This window comes from Archocentrus centrarchus, chromosome 19 (assembly GCF_007364275.1).
Source record: "Archocentrus centrarchus isolate MPI-CPG fArcCen1 chromosome 19, fArcCen1, whole genome shotgun sequence".
In the NCBI taxonomy this organism is placed as follows: Eukaryota; Metazoa; Chordata; class Actinopteri; order Cichliformes; family Cichlidae; genus Archocentrus; species Archocentrus centrarchus.
The window spans coordinates 27,742,907-27,759,812 of NC_044364.1; the positions used below are offsets into that span (position 1 = coordinate 27,742,907).

A 16,906-nucleotide genomic window follows, 5' to 3' on the forward strand; every position below is an offset into this window, starting at 1 on the left:
TATTTTCTTTCTCCCGTATTTCTTTGTTCCCAGTGATAATAATGCCCAGCTGTTTAGTCTCTCTTTTTACTTTTGTGTTACAAACTGAGTGTGATAAGTGATGGAGAGCAAATATTTCACATTCATCAATTTTTAGTTTATATTTGTGGCTTTAAAAAACGAATTAATAGATTTCAGTTCTAAGGGAAGTTCTCTTTGATCGTTTTAGTGACAATGCTGCATCATACGCAAACTAACTTATTAGTATCTGTTTTCCTAAAACATGTATTCCTTAAATCTCACTGTTTCATCATAACTGCCAACAGTTCAGCAATCATTATGATAACAGAACTATTGCAGCCTTGTCTGATGCTCGTCTTTGGGGCTACACATTCTCTTGATATATCGATTTAAAATTTGAAAAAATAATTTAAAATGTGATTTTTCTGGCCAAAACCATTTTTTGAGGGTTTCTGATGTGACAGCTACGGAAGCCTACACGTTCCGTGAAGCGTGGCGTGATGACGCCAAGCCACGTGCACCAATCCCGCCTATTTTACACGTCATTTTGTGCGGAAGCTTCTGTAAACGGAAGGTTCATGCAGTGTTCTTCCGAAGGATAAAAAACAGAACACACAGCGATGTCTACGCGGGTGAGTTTATTTGAAGCGAATATTAAACCTTTAAGTCGAGAACACTTTGAAGGGAAAGTAGTGCATACCAAACCGGGCATTAGAGGCCTGTGGGGGTGGGGGTGGCGGGGTGTTTGTACTCGGAGAGTGAGCCAGCGTAGCAGCAGCCTGTGTGGCAGGTTCAGTTGTCATTCAGAACTTCGTAGGCACCCCGGAAGACAAATGGAGTATCTTATGACCACTCTAGCTCAGCATTCACTACAGTTGTTTCTTTGAATTACTATAAGTAACATTTGGAGTGTTTGGGCTGCTGAGCATCTTGACTTGAATATATGAGCAGTGTTATTGGCCTCGATACAAAAATACTGCTGATAAAGGATGGATCATAGCCTAGCAACACAGTCCGAGCTAACCTGTTTGTAGCCTCCTGAAGCGGTCTGCCAAAAACCGTGTTTCTGATCAAATGAAGGCGTGTATATTCCGTGATTTTTTTTGCTATAGTGTAGGGGACTCCCCCTGGACACCCTCTTTTTCGATTTTTTTCATTCTCTCAAGTCTTTCGTATTGAACGGTTGTTTTTCATAAAGCTCCCCGAAGTTACCGTGTCACGTGAAATATCGTGATACTGCTGAGCATGAGTCATATTCTCTCTACCAACTCACCCAGAAATAATAACAACATACAGTGACCACAGCCTCTTTATCAGTAATCTGAGATTATCAGGACATCTGAAAGGCACAATAAAGTGTAGTTCCCGAAATGCCTGAAGTAGGCCAAGACTGGTGTTTTTAGATGTATTATGGGGGTTTTCTCATAATTTTAAATGTTTGTGCATTCATTTGGTTATTTTTTATTTAATTTTTTTAAACACCCAGCCTGCATGTGTCTGTATTAAGGTTTGCTGGCCAATTAATAAGTTAAAGATTTATTATATATTGTATGTATCTAGGTAGTTTGTGGTGGTTATCTATTGTGCTCACGAGAGGTTCTTTAGTGATTCCTGGTCAGTTTCTGTGTGGAAAAGAAGCAGAGGTTCTCAGTGTGAGTGCAACTGTTTTATTATTTCTGTGACAGCCCGTTGGCAATGTGCAGTTTTTATTGTAACAGTGTTACATAGACATAAGGATGTAACTCCACTCCATCAGACACGTGCACACAATCCAACTGCTCCAGTTGCTGTCTCTGACTCAGTGCTCTTCAGAGGTGGGAAGTAACGAAGTACAAATACTTTGTTACTGTACTTAAGTACATTTTTCAGGTATCTGTACTTTACTTGAGTATTTATTTTTCTGACTATTTCTTACTTTTACTCCCTACATTTTACAAAAATATCTGTACTTTCTACTCCTTACATTTTCAGAACAGACTCGTTACTTTAGGTTTAACACGTCTGAGAGAAGTTTTTATTTCCGGTCACTGCTCCATCAAACATCAGACGATTTGAACCTAAATGAAGGAACAATAACACCTAACAGAAAATCATACTGGCGTATCCTCCATCTCCGGGACTTATCACATACAAATAGATTAAAGAGGCAAAACCATATAATTTATGTATCATTTATAGCGCTATAATCAGGGCTAACCGGGGACCAGACTGAGGGCAGATGACTGTAAGTTGTGCTCGAAATACTTCCAGCATCTTAGCTAGAGGAGAGGAGCGAGCAGAAAGGGAGTAACTGTGGCAGGTAATTTTAAATGTAACGTTTCTAAATGCTCAACAAATATCAGCAAACACACAAAAAGTGTGTGCAGTTTGCCACACAGTGTATCTGCTAGCTAAAAGAAGAGCTGCGTACATTCATTAGAATTAAAACTTAGATTGGAATAATGTTCGTATTCTCATGTATTGTTTTATATTATTACAATAATATATAATGAGGTTCAGTTAGCTTTACACAAAAATAGCAGGTAGAAACGTCCTCCAAAGATCTACCTTTACTTTCTTACTTTGAGTACATTTCAGAGCCTGTACTTTTATACTTTTACTTGAGTAAAGAAGGTGAACCAGTACTTCAACTTTTACCACAGTATTTTTTTTAACACAAGTACTTGTCCTTCTACTTAAGTACAGAATGTCTGTACTTTTGCCACCTCTGGTGCTCTTTTGAAGTAGGTTTGTCTCAGAAGCACTTTTTTTTTTTTTAAATGTTTTTAGCTTGTTTGTGTTCATATTTTCAAGCAGGTGACACATTTGGGCTGAGGACTGTAGACATCCTTGTTCCAGCTGAAGCCATAATATAGGTAGTTTTCAGGCCTACTGATGAGTAAAGATGTTTACTAGTCTCGTTAAATTTTGATTTCAGTAAACTAAAAACAAGCCAAAAATAAAATGAGGGTTTGCTGATGCCATTGCACTAATAATATTCACCTTTATTTATCTAATTCGAACCCAGGGTGTGGGGTGTGAACCTTCACCTTCTGAAGTGGAGAATGATTGAGAACTACTGGAGCAGAGCAGTCATCAATTTAAATTTCAGCTGATGATGCTGTTTAGTTTGACTCATCAAGTTGTAGCTTTTACACCACCTTTACCCTGTTTATAAGGGTTGGAATACAGCCATGACAGCACATATAATATCTGCTTATACTGCTGAATTCAGTTCTCTAAATTCACAAAGAGCAGGAAATGGCACAAATCATTGTGCCACTTTTGGGAAATTGTTTCATTTCCCCGTGATGCACCTCTACACCCAGTCTTGGGTTCCCCTACCTGCCAAATCCCACTTTAACTGCTGAGTGGAAATAGCAGGTTATGTTATGTTATCCTTTTAAATAGGGGTGTCAGACCATGGAAGAAGTTTGTAGAATTGCAGTCCTGCAGTTGATCCTCGGCCAACAGACAGGACAAGAGCTCTGACTCCAGAATAAACTTTTTAAGGAGCATCTATCTCAGTTAGATAACTGTAGATTGAAATATCTCCTCCAAAATTTCTGGGAACAAGCATCTGGTCAGTATTTTCTCGCTTTCTTCTTTGCTGCTTCTTTCTTTTTCCTTCTTTCCTCTTCTGACTTCCATCTGTCAGAGAGGCCAGGTTTGATCTGATGACTTCCTGGTCAGTATTTTCTTGCTCTCTACTTTCCATCTTATTTCTCTTTTTTTTTTTCTTTTTCTTTTTTCTTGTTTCCTCTCCTGAAATGCATCTGTCAGAGGGAGCAAGACTGCCCTCCTAGAGAGCTCCTGTGTCTCACAGGCATTTCTCTCAGTCGCAGAGGTGGGTTGGTCTGACATGTTCTGCGTTTCTCTCTGTTGTTCCAAGCCTCTGGGCTCAGGAAGATCATCATCTAACTCACCTTGAGTTGGATCATATTTTACCTGTGATAACTCTCAGTCGCAGTGGTGGGTTGTTCAGCTGTGCTGCTGGGACTCCAAACCCTGCGCAGGATTTGGTGACTGAGATTTTCTCGTGTTTGAGCTGATGAGCTGTCCAGCTTTTCTAAAAACCCAGGGAATCACATGGTGAGTCAATGTGACCTCTCAGATGATGTCACTGTTTGTTTGAATTGTGGTGACATTCCAGAGGACTGTGACATCACCAGGTATACTTAAACTTAGACCAATCCGGTTGTTAAGTGATGACGTAGAATTCCATTTCCGGGTCCAAACTGTCACGTGATCAGTATGCCACAATGCTGTGTCCCTGGTTGTTTTAACCGATCCAACTAAAAAAAACACACTCGGCTGTCATTTTACCGATGAGAAAGTTAAGGTATGTTACAGTCATCTTTAACAGTAAACAGTCATTGGTTATGCCATTGCTGTTTATTTAGGAACATTTGGACCCGGAAATGACGTCAGATTTAAAGACCGGATGGTGACGTTGTTACCATGGCAGCTATTCTTTTAAATAAAAACTGCTTCAATTGGAAAAGAAACTGACTGTATGTTATAGCATAGACCTGTGATTCCCCCCAACCAACCAACCACCCTTATGGGCCGTGAAGGTACCGCAGGTGGGCTGCAGTAATTTCTGCGCTCCCAAAATTAAATTATTTGCTCCCGTTATGCATGACTTTTGACATAAGTATAATCCCATACATCCCCTTTCCTATTGGTTGGAAAAAAGCACCACATTAAACAATCAAAAAATCAAATGGCAACATTTTTGGTTGCTGAACAACAGGTGAAAGTTGTGGGAATGACAGCAGCCAATGAGACACAGTGATATTGATACTGAGCTTTGAGAGATTTGTGACATATTAGTGTGTTTGGAGTGTGTAGTTAGAAAAACCTCTTAAAGTTCGGATGTTTCTTTCACTTTTAAGCTTTCTGGGTGTTAGTGCCATCTGCTTTGGTCTGCACACTGTCAAACAAAGCTGGAAGCTGGCGTAGCGCTAGGTTTTATTTACAAGTCATTCACAAATAAATATTTAAATAAACAAGACTCAGTTTGTTTATTTAAATATTTATTTGTGAATGAATATTTAAATAAACAAGACTCAGTTTGTTGTGTTAAATTTTGACTGTTGTGCCCTTTAGCACGTATTTTGTAAATGCACCGGCTGCCAGCTTCAGTAGTAATGGTGTTTCAATCAAGCATGGACAACATACACTGAATATTGGCGGTGCTCAGACGGGTGGCTGTTGATGGTTCAGCTGGAGGCGGGGGCTCCAGATCACGTTCTGCTTGGGGCCTAATTTGGGCCGTCTCTGTGTTATATTTGTGCGTTCCCTATGTCCTCCTAGATGAGTGGACCAAGCTGGATGAAAATTTGCATATGCATTGCCTAGAACACTGTGAGGGCCAGCATCTATATGGTGTACACAAATATTTTTACAAATCCCACAATTGTATATATATATTTGTACTGTTGGGAATTTTTATCACTTTTAAATTGGTTTTTACTTCATCATGTATTAAAGTATATTAGTCACACACACTGAATTAATGAACAGTGAATACATTAAGGTTACTGGGGTAGAGGTAGGGCTGGGCAATATATCAAATTTTTAAAAAATATCAATATATTTTCATACACGATATAAGATGAGACAATATCATTTATATCAGTATAGTTGCGTTACAATCATACTTGTAGATCCACCAGCTCACCTTTCTCTCCCAGTTTCTCTGCACAGCTTCACACTGCCCCGCCTCTCTCCCTAAATTTAGCGGCTTTTCAGATCCCTCTGGCGACTTTTTTTTTCCCTAAAAGCAACTAGCGACAAATTTAGCGGCTTTTTTCCGGTGATGTCTGCAACTTTTGGAGAGTTTTGGAAACCTGAAATCCTCCGCTATCGCTGTGTTTTGTGTACGTACAGCCTTCGTAGTGCGTCCGTTGGTACGCTTTGGCATCGCCTGGACCCACAAGAGTACCTGGCTGTTGTCTGTACCATAAGTCATGTGACCTTAATAGCAGAAGTGGGTCTTTTTTGTATGTTCGTGATGCAGCCATGTGGATGCAGGCCATTGAGCGGCTGGGCCCGTTGCTGTGATACGTCAGCGCATATATTCAGTCTGTTTACATGTCTTATTTGCACAGAGTACTAGATGTACAGGAGTACACACAGGAGGAAACACTGCTTGAATTCTGCTTCACTGCAGACTGGCTTTTTAAAGAATAAGTCAGCCTTTTGCTATTTTTGCTCTGTATCTTTGTTTTTGTTTACATTTTAATAGCACAGCTCTAAGTCTTTTGTTATGGAGGAAAAAGCATTCATTTATTTGAATAAAATGTGCCAATAGTTTATTTTTGAGCAATTTCTCATGTACGTCTACAGCTAACTGTTAATAAAAGTGACTGTGTGACATTTGGGACGTGTAGCTTTGACTCAGAAGTTCCTTTTTGTTTATACCTTTTGGGAAGAAAAATATCGAGATATATATCGTATAACGCCATTCAGCTAAAAAATATTGAGATATTATTTTTGGTCCATATCACTGAGCCCTACTTTTAAATTGGTTGGTTTTCAAAACTCAACATAATTCAAATTAGAGTTGTGAAATAATAGTTGACCGACATTAAAATTTGTGCCCTGAGGTTTTCTACAAGTAGACAAAACAAGCACCTCAAAGAGATGAAATGTTTTTTCTTTTTAAGTGAAGTCACTTTTTTTTTTTCTGTGCTCAGGTGATGCAGGCGGCTCGATGCCCGACAGACGAATTGTCGCTCACCAACTGTGCCATCATCAACGACAAGGATCAACCCTCTGAACAGTAAGTTGGATTTTTGATGTGCATCTACCCAAACTGTGTGTTTGTTAAGTTGGGGTGTTTATGTGTAGAGATGGATGTTTGTATATCTGTGGCGTTTGTGCCGTCATGGAGACTTAAGGGTCTGATAAACACGATAAGATGTTTTTGTTACATTGATAAATGACCATTTACAAGTACAAGAATGAACTTACAATCTCAAAATATAGATGTTTTTTATTTTACTTATTTATTTAGATTTATTTACTCCTTATTGAACCAGGAAAGCCTTTGAGATTTGAATCTCTTTTTCAAAGGAGATCTGGCTGATAAAGTTCAGAGAGGGTTCTTAATAATTCTCCCTTCAGTTGGTTTGTTTGTAAACGCAGAAATCAGATTGTAAGTACAGTCTTTAGAAAGATTGGTCACCATATCTGAATATATAGTTATATTTTTATCACTTACAAATACCATAAAAATGTTCAGTGTTGGATGGGTGCTTCTATGCATGGTAGTCAAACATGTTACACATTACATTGTAATATAAATTTCTATATTTATCAAGAGAAAATATTTTACATGACTGACTTCATAGTAATCCTCCTTTGCCTCTATATTCATTTATACCTCCAGTTGAGGTAATTTATCTGGAAAATAGTATGAATATGCAGTTTATAATATTATATATATATATATATATATATATATATATATATATATATATATATATATATATATATATATATATATATATATATATATATATATATATATATATATATATATATATATATATATATAAATAAAGTAATAAAGTTAATAAAGTGCACACACCAATATTACTGTCATATATTCATAATCATAATCTTAATTTTGGCTCGACAGTCGCTCACAGCACCAAATTCTTTCCTTCTGATTTTTCATCTCAATGCAGACACGTGATTGTGCGCAATTCAGCCCACAAATATGTTTTCACCTGGAAGACACATCCCAGTGTGAACATCAACACCATCGCCTTCAGTCAGGCACAGGTAGGCTCAGACGTTTGAGAGCTTCTGAAACTTGTCATGATTACTTGGTTACTTGATGCATTTCCTGCAGATACAGTCAAAGAAAGTTCCCCCTCTTTAAAATCTAAGGTTTTACATACCTGGTCCTTAGCAGGTCTCAAAATTAGGTAAATAAAACTCAGATGAACTACAAAATATTACATATGACGCTGTGCCGTCAAAATTGAGCCAAATGCAGAAGCAGTGTGTGAAAAATGAAGCAGCCAGAGTTCAGTTGTGTGTTATCACGAGACCACAGAGGAAAAAACATCAGCAGTGATCTTTGAGAAGCAATTTTTGCTGCCCATCAATCTGGGAAGGGGTTTAAGTCTATTTCCAAACAACCTGAATCTGCACTTTCACACACTGCTCCTGTTAAATAAGGACACAGTATGATATATATGATATGAAATATATTTAAAGGCAGCAGTTTTCTCTGTCAGCAGCTGCTGTAGTTTTCAGGAAACTTGGTGAAACAACTTTTTCTGACTGAGTAAAGTGTTTTCATCAGTAAGGAATAGCTCAGTGTCTTTGAGAGCGGTTTGTATGACTTCCCGAACCCCAGTGCGTTACCCTGCAGTAGATGGAAGTAGTCACATGACCAAGCCGACCAGCATAGAAACTAAAACCATTTAGAGTTTTAATGGGTTTGTTTCGGTCCAAACTAATGCATTCAAATGCAAAAGTCTCACAAAGTAATTGGAAGTAACTGTGAGGTAGAAGTAGCTTTTTCTTCGATGGAGTCTTTGAAAAGAGCAGTTTCTTTCTTTGCATGCTTTTGCAAACTAGTGACCTTAAAATGAGAATTCAATTAATTTTATCATTAAGTTTAACATGCAGCTTCGAACTTTGACTTATTGTTGGACCAGCTGCAGGAGAACTTTGATAGTAAGCTCAAGGAGAGATACTAACACTGGCATGGCTTTACTGAAGAAACTGTTAAGTAATGCAACACCTATTCTACTATTGTCCATCACTTTTATATCAGTATATTTTTAAAATTTGATAAATTAGCTCTACAACATCAAAAACCATCAAGAATATGATTCCTAAACTGTTCAAATAAATACCACACCTCTTTCTGTCTTTGAAATACATTTATAGGTGATAGCCACCTTTTTTTTTTTTTTTTAAATGATTAAAACACCTGAGAACATTTGATGGTGTTGAACAAAGCACATTGTTGTGTAGCAGTTTGTGAGCTGATATTCTGATAACTTGTAAGCTGTCCTGCGTGGTAGATGAGAGCTCTTTGCAGGGATCTTTTTTTGTCTCAATCTGTCTGTTCCTGCTTTTTTCCCTCTTTTTGCCTTGCCTGTCTCTGCCTGCTCTTCCTTCATCTGTAAACTTGGCAGCCACAACCGCACACAGGTACTACTGCAACCTCCTCAAGATGGCCTTATTTTTGCCACAAGACTTATACTTACTGAATGACCCATGTAAGACATGGAAACCAATTCTAATTAAAATCTCAAATAAAAATAGTCAGTTGCCCATCAGACACATGAGTGATGTATTTCTGTGGAGCTATGTGAAATAAGACCATGTTGTAGAGGAGTGTTGCACTGTGGAATGTGTAGTGATGTTATTGTGAAGTGTAGCTGTCCTCTGCGTTGTAGCTTTCTATAAAATGTTATTTCCTTATTTACAGCTAAATGGTAACAAGTTCATTGCTGTAATGTTTCCTTTTTCTGAGGAAATGATACACATGGAACTAAATGAGTCACTTCTGTTTGTTCACAGAGAAAATGGGCAGGCATAATAATTGGACAAGAGGTTGAAGGTGAGCTGAAGGTTTAATCTTCTTCATTTTTATGTAACGTTTTGCACTTTTGGCCAGTTGGGGGCAGCAGAACAAAATGTCCAAACTGTCAAAAAAAAACTGCGCATGTGCAGAACCATGCATGCTGCCTGTTACAGCGCTCCGGTTATGTTTTTCGCTTCCTTTCTTAATATATAATATATATGTATATATATATAGGGTTAACCCCTTTCAGGAATGAGGAGGTGGAATCCAAATATAATCCACTGATTGGAAAAAAAATGCCATTATATAGTTGTAAAATCTGACATCCCCTTGAAAAGCAGCAAAGCCCTTACTCGTTTTATCTCCGATCAAAGGAACAATCACTGTCTTGCTGTTTAAACCTGCCATGTATTTACGGTAATCATTTTCATAATGAATAGAAATGTGGGAGCAGGATCTTCTAGTAACCGTGATATGATTAATGTGGGCAAATTGTGGGTGTAATTTTCCTGATTACCTGGCAGCAGTGGAAATATCACCAGACTGTAGAAGCTAGCTACTTACAGAATATCTCGTTTCCATAATGAGCCATTAGCAGGAGTTTGAAAACATTCAGTTTAAGGTGAAAGGGAATGATGGATCATCTAATTCAGAGCTGCCTGCTGTGGCCGAAGGAACTGCCGCCTGAAAAAGCACTGGTGATGTGGTTACCTGTCTACATGTACTAATGAGCTCTGACCCAGCTGTTTTGTTAGCATTTAACTGAGTATAATCAGACTATAGAAGAGAGAGATACTAGTAGATCGATATAGCAGCATGTGCAATCGTGGTAAAAAGAAAGGACACCTCTTTAAATTTTAAGGTTTTACGTATCAGCGCATAAATAAAAATAACCTGATGAGGTAAAAACAATCTCAGATGAACTCCAAAACATGACATATTACAGTGTCATTAATTATTTAACAAAAACTGAGCCCAGTGCAGAAGCAGTATGTGAAAAATTAAGTACACTCTTACTGCTTCCATAGGAATTAAGAAGTTAAATAATAGATGTGATCTGCTAATCACATGAACTTGATTAATTGATAGTCAGCAATCCTGACCACCCCCATCAAAGCAAACAATCTGTCAGTTTGCTGGTCTGGATCATTCAGACTGTACAGGGCTCAGTTAGCATGTGAAGTGTTCAAACTGCTGACAGTAGAATTAGAAAAAGACTGAACAGGGATGGCTTGTTTGGAAGTGTTGCCAGGAGAAAGCCTCCTCTTTAAAACATGGCAGCACAGCTTTGCAAACTTGACTTCTGCTTTTGCACATCATGATTCTGTTTGTATTACATTTTATTCAGTGTCCCAGCCTTTCCAAACAGATGCTGTAATATAGTTTTTTTTTAGTTGCATTAATTAATTATTATTATTGGGAAACAGTAATAATAGTTAAATAATTGGCTGTTGACTTGTGTGGCTGTTTTCTGTTTACACTTGTCATGCTTGCATGCTCAAACGTCTTGTCTGCATTGCACGCTCCAAATATGACGCAGACAGGACTAGCGACAGCGCACCCAGCCAGTGTACTTCAAGCTATAGTGACAGTCAAGGGGAGGCGCCGTCAGAGCAAAGGCTCATGGGAGTGTTCATGTTGGTGTTTGTGTTTAGATACAGCACTATCAGTTATTCCAGTTATGTTGTGTCGGTCTCTCATTGTTATTATTAGTTTGAGATGTGAATTACACACGATGTCTGGTATTGAGGGTGGCTAGTAATGGGCCACCGTGATTGAGATGGCTGTGGCTACTAATGGTGTCAGGCTGTAGCTGTTTAAAGGAAGGTACAGCTTGGCTTTACGTGAATAAAACTGCAATTCCTATATAGGACCAGTGAGTGAAAGTCAGGATTTGGAAGGATAGTTTAAACTCTCTGTGTTCTTTCTTTTACCAGAACGTGCCACAGGATTTTTCTGTATCACTTTGGTGTATTGCACGGTTTGCTTTTCTCTTTAAAGCTCAGAACTCGTTGATTGGACTAAAAATATTAGACTACGATGAAAAAACAGCGAGCAGGACCTGAGTTTGGTAGAAAGTGTTGTCCATCACACTTTATGAGGATCAAATAGATTAAGAATATTGTTCTCAATGTAAAAAATTTCAAACATACAGATTTGAGCTAACTCTTTGTAACAGCACTCTGTTACTGTTGGTGTATAGTGTTTATTTTATTCAGTTATGTATATGTGTGTCTGTATGTATATTTTCTTTTATATTATTGTTACTTTTTATTCAAAGAACACAGCGACCTGAGGACAGAAATTTGTTTACCGCTTCAGTGTATCGCATGGTCACACAGACAGTGAGTTCTGTGGTTTAAACAGAAAAGTAGATAAGTAGAAGTGGTATACTAAATCCTGTGGCACACTCCAGTGCAAGTAAGAAGGCAGAGATTTTGAGCAAACGTTTCAATTCCCGACCTCCACTCACTGGTCATATTACAGCTTTATTCTCATTAAGCTCAGACGAAGCCACAAACAGTAACGGTGGCACGAGGCCATTAGCGGCCACAGCCATCTCAGTCATGGTGGCCAAATCTCAATACCAGACAACGTGTGTAATTCATATCTCAAACTAATAATAACAATGAGAGACCGACACAACATAACTGGAATAACTGATAACGCAGTAACTAAACACACAAAAACTGCGTATAAGGCTTTTTTTCTTACTAGCCGTGTTTGTAACAATGAATCCAATCAACAAAAATCTCCATGTCAGCTGATCACTTGGCCGATGGTCCATACTTTAACATGGGAAAAAGCATTGTACTACTATGTTGTACTGTGCCTACATTTTAAAAACCTACTTTAATTAAAGATCACTTTATTAATAGATATTTTATTTTCAATCAGATCTGTTAGTAGGCCCTGTGAGGACACATTCACCCGTCCACCGCAAAAACTGCAGGAAAGGCCACCATAGTTATACTACTACTAACCTTTCTGGCTGTATTTGAAAATACAAGCTCTGTCTGTAACCTGCCAGCTCCCCACTACAATGCTCATATAAAAAGTCTGATTAAACCGATGTGAGAATAGAGCGAGTAATATCTAGAGTTCACAGCAGTGAGTCCTGCCATCTGCAGCACGCTTGTAGTTTCTGCAGTCAGAGCCGAGCTCTGATCTCCTGTTTGGACACAGTCTCAACCTGATTCCCCAATATTGTCTAATGTGTGAAGATGGTTTATGTTAATGTGTTTTCAGCTTGCTCTACTGTCCTCAATGAAACCAACTACACTGTCAGCTTTAGTTTCCCTTACATAACACTGCAGCAGGCTGTGGAAGTCAACAGAATCTACGGCATGCAGACTGTCCAATGAGAAGGAATCCAGGTTAACATAAGATGCTTCCTTCCTTCTGTTTGTCCCCCCCCAGTATCAAATTACAAGTTTGACAAGACCAAACAGTGCATAAGCACCATGACGGTGGAAATCGACTTCCTGCAGAAGAAGCAGGCAGACACCAGGTCCTATGACACAGACATGATGGCCCCAGAGTTCCTCGAGAAATTCAACAGCCAGGCCTTCAGTGTTGGCCAGCAGGTGCTTTTGGCTTTAATGTTTAACTGTGTGCCACTTTAAAGGCTGTCATCAAAAACTGTTTCATTTTTATTTTAAACTGAATAGCACCTGTTCATACATAAATTTATGAGAAAAGGTGTTAAAATTGTTTATTTAAACGTGCTTGTGGTTGTTTTCTCCTTTTGTTAAACAGCTTGTGTTTAGCTTCTGTGATAAGCTTTTCATCTTGGTGGTTAAGTACATGGAGGCCATGGACCCCAGCATCCTGATGGGAGGAAACATTTCTGGGAAGAAACAGAAGGTATGTTCACACCTTATCGTGCCTACTCTTTATACACTGAAATGGTTTTGCATATATTATGGTAGGTGTTATTGTAAGCCGCCCCCTGGTGCTTACATTCTGCTGCAGCTGAATGTCTCAGGGTAGCTAATTTTACTGTGTCTCAAACTTAAATATCTTCTTACTTTTGCTTCTCTCTTGAGACTGACATCGGTTTGTTGGTGGCAAACAGTCAGGTGGTTTTTGAGAAGTCAGAGAGCTCGTCTGTATTCCTGGCTGGTGAGTTTCACACATTCTCTTATTCTCAAGTAACAACCTAAACTTAACAACCAGTGCAGTTTTGTCTACTATAACCACTACACCTGTTACACCTGTTACACTACATATTTTTAAAGGGATTCTCTAAAGTACCACAAGGGGGCACACTACACACACTTTTTAGCTTTTGGCAGACATTCTGATGGGACATTGGCTGCCTCATATGCAGTTTACCTTTATGTCATTGCTGCAATACATTAACATTAATTACAGAAATAAAAACCTTCTCAATGACAGTTTAAAGTGACCTTTTTTAGCCTCAAATGAACTTTACTGTCAAAATAAAGTTTGCAGCATCAAAGATGATAAGAAGAAGGAAAAGGGAAGTGTAGTGTTGTACACATAATAGTAGGGAGTGAAATTTGTTTTCCTTTTATTATGCAGGGAAATCTAGGACCCGAGAGTCGCGCCAGTCCATTATCAGCCCAGACTGGAACTTTGAGAAGATGGGTATTGGCGGCCTCGACAAGGAGTTTTCCGACATCTTCCGCAGGGCCTTCGCCTCCCGAGTGTTCCCTCCAGACCTCGTTGAAAAGATGGGTGAGGCCTCCTTTTGGTCTCTGTTTTGCCGTCACTTATTAATCTGTTTGTGCCTCCTCTTCCACTTCATATACTGCCATGGTTAAAGTCAGACGATGGTTTGAGCAATGAGGACATTTTCATTTTCACATTTTTATCTGAGGCTTGCATTCTCATAAGTCTAGTTTTATGGAGGCCTGTGAGAAAATGACCCACTTCATCTCTGATTTCATTAAACAGTTTTCTGATGAAATTGATTTGACTGAGAGTTTCTGCTCTTCTTTGACCTAACGTGGTGCTCAGTTCATGAATTATCATCCCATTTAAAGTGGAATAATTGATAAAGCATTATAGCTTTTTTTCCCCCAGCACGACTTATTTGTGATCAACTGTGTCTAGTCACTTCTAATATTGCCAAGGCTTCAAAAGAAGTGACGGTGGCTTCATCCATCTTTGTATAAACAGTCAGTGTGTGACATGAATAGATAAGTCTACTAAACTTTGGTCAGTGAGCAATAAGGAGTCAGTTTCAGGGTTAACTCATTTAAACCTTCACTAATAATTAGTGCCAGTCATCTGCAGCTACACTCTGTGGCTTCCTGTAAAAAGACATTTGCTTCATAAATGCCTGAGAGGCTTCTCTAAATAAATCCAAGAAGTCAGAAAACGTGATCGTCATTGGATATGAGTACATCTGTCCACATAGTTACTTGACAAATGTTAACCAAAATGAGCAGAAGAAAAGAAATCAGTTGTAATAATCATTGTTTTTCTCTCACAGAGCATTTTTTCCACTCTTCATCAGGTTGAAGAGATTACTGATGTCTGCTAAATATAGTCAGTGTTTTCAGTTATTATATTCAGCTTGCGTTTAAATCCTTTGGTTGACGTAACACAAACATAATGTTGAATAATTCCTCTGTAGCAGCATTACCTGAATCAGCGACGCCCACAATGAGCGAACAATCAAAGCAGTGTCCTTTGTGGGTGCCATGACCGTGACTAAAATCCCTGCTATCCCCTCTCATTAATAAATCTTTGACAGCTGTCAGATTACAATGATGATTCACTTGCCAAAAGGAGTTCATTCTAATGAAAGCAATCAGGCAGTCTTCTTTGTGACTAATACACAAACCCTGGCTTCCCACACACATTCGCACACATCTGTTCTAATCCTTGCTCCTAGAAGCTAAGAGTCTTGTGAAAACCTGTTGTAAGGACTTCCAGAGCTGGGCAAATACACACTTAAGTTTCTCAGACTCGCCATACCCACAGAGCTAAGAGCTTGCAGCAATGTCCAGCAGTATGTGAGCTGACCTTTACCCAGTTGGTTGTGTGCGGGGATTGGCCTTTGGCTGTGGCCAGCTGGCCATTCTAATGAGATGGCACGTCCTGATAGAGCACCCAGCTGTAGGTAAAGCGATAATTGGCAGGCACGGGGGTGCAGGTGCTGACAGAGCGGCAGTGTGCATGTGTGCGTCACACGTTATATGTGTGTGTGTCTGTCTGAGAGCTTCACCTTGTCTCCCCTTTGCTCCCAGAGAGGTGAAACAGACAGACAGAAGCTTCAGTGCTTTCTCTCCCAAACCCGAACACAACCACATCACTTTTCCCCACCTTGCTAGAGAAGCCGACCCCCTCATCTATCCATTCCCACCTGTCTGCCTAGCTGCTTTTCCCTCAGCGGGCCCAAATGGCAGCTCAGATGGTTATCTGCAGCCTCTCAATTAGTCTGAGCTAAATGTCATTAACCAGGTGCAAAAGGCCATTTAACAGAGCCACACTGTAAATATCACTGAGCGGAGGGCTCACGGATTCCACACATGATCTTCTTGGAGACGAAGTAAATCAAAGGCAATCTTAAGTGCTGCAGAAGAGTGGTTTACACTAATGTTCCCTGGTCATTAAATTCATTAATGTAAAATGAATAACAACTCAAAATATTGGACATTTTGAGGTGATATGTAAGCGCGTCAGTGGAGCTGATGAAGAAAGGTCAGAAATGTTTTCTTAAGAAAACTAAATTCCTGATTCAGCTTCTTTTAACTTTCGTACTGAAACTATAGAAACATCATGAATTGATAAGAGTTGTGCACGACACCAGGAGGGTCTGCACTGGCTGAGTAAAACTTTCCAGACTATCACTGCAATGCCATCCATCTATCTGCTGAGTATCAGTTATATCAGTGAGGTGTCTGCATAAAGGATACTAAAAGTTGATTAACCATAATATCATTTAATTAAGCAAAATAATGCATTCAGTTTATTTCGATAAGAAGGTTACAGCCAACTTATTCAACCTTTTTAAAAGACTTGAATATTCAGTTCAATTCAATTCAATGTTATTTATAAAGTGCCAGATCACAACAAACAGTCTTCTCACGGTGCTTTATATTGTGGGTAAAGACCCTACAATAATTACAGAGAAAACCCAACAGTCAGAATGACCCCCTATGAGCAGATACTTGGTGACAGTGAGAAGGAAAAACTCCCTTTAACAGGAAGAAACCTGCAGCAGAACCAGGCTCAGGGAGGGGGGGTCATCTGCTGTGACTGGCTGGGGCTGAAGGGAGAGAGACAAATATTAAGCCTGAATATTATAACTAACAGATAATACTCCACCATACTATGGCATATGCCAACATTTTGCAAATGTTCATTGCATAAAGCCAAAATATTGTC

The 16,906-nt window shown here is 39.0% G+C and overlaps 1 protein-coding gene across 1 annotated transcript in view; it reads left to right on the forward strand.

The window, feature by feature from the left end:
• Window positions 1-528: 528 nt before the first annotated feature.
• LOC115798681 (vesicle-fusing ATPase-like) overlaps window positions 529-16,906 on the forward strand; it is a 34,451-nt gene continuing 18,073 nt past the window's right edge. The window contains exons 1-8 of the mRNA XM_030755616.1: window positions 529-632; window positions 6,684-6,769; window positions 7,680-7,776; window positions 9,538-9,577; window positions 12,962-13,128; window positions 13,301-13,408; window positions 13,591-13,666; window positions 14,090-14,245. Coding sequence (XP_030611476.1) covers window positions 621-632; window positions 6,684-6,769; window positions 7,680-7,776; window positions 9,538-9,577; window positions 12,962-13,128; window positions 13,301-13,408; window positions 13,591-13,666; window positions 14,090-14,245 — 742 coding nt within the window. The 5' untranslated portion in view covers window positions 529-620. The remainder of the gene's footprint in view (window positions 633-6,683; window positions 6,770-7,679; window positions 7,777-9,537; window positions 9,578-12,961; window positions 13,129-13,300; window positions 13,409-13,590; window positions 13,667-14,089; window positions 14,246-16,906) is intronic.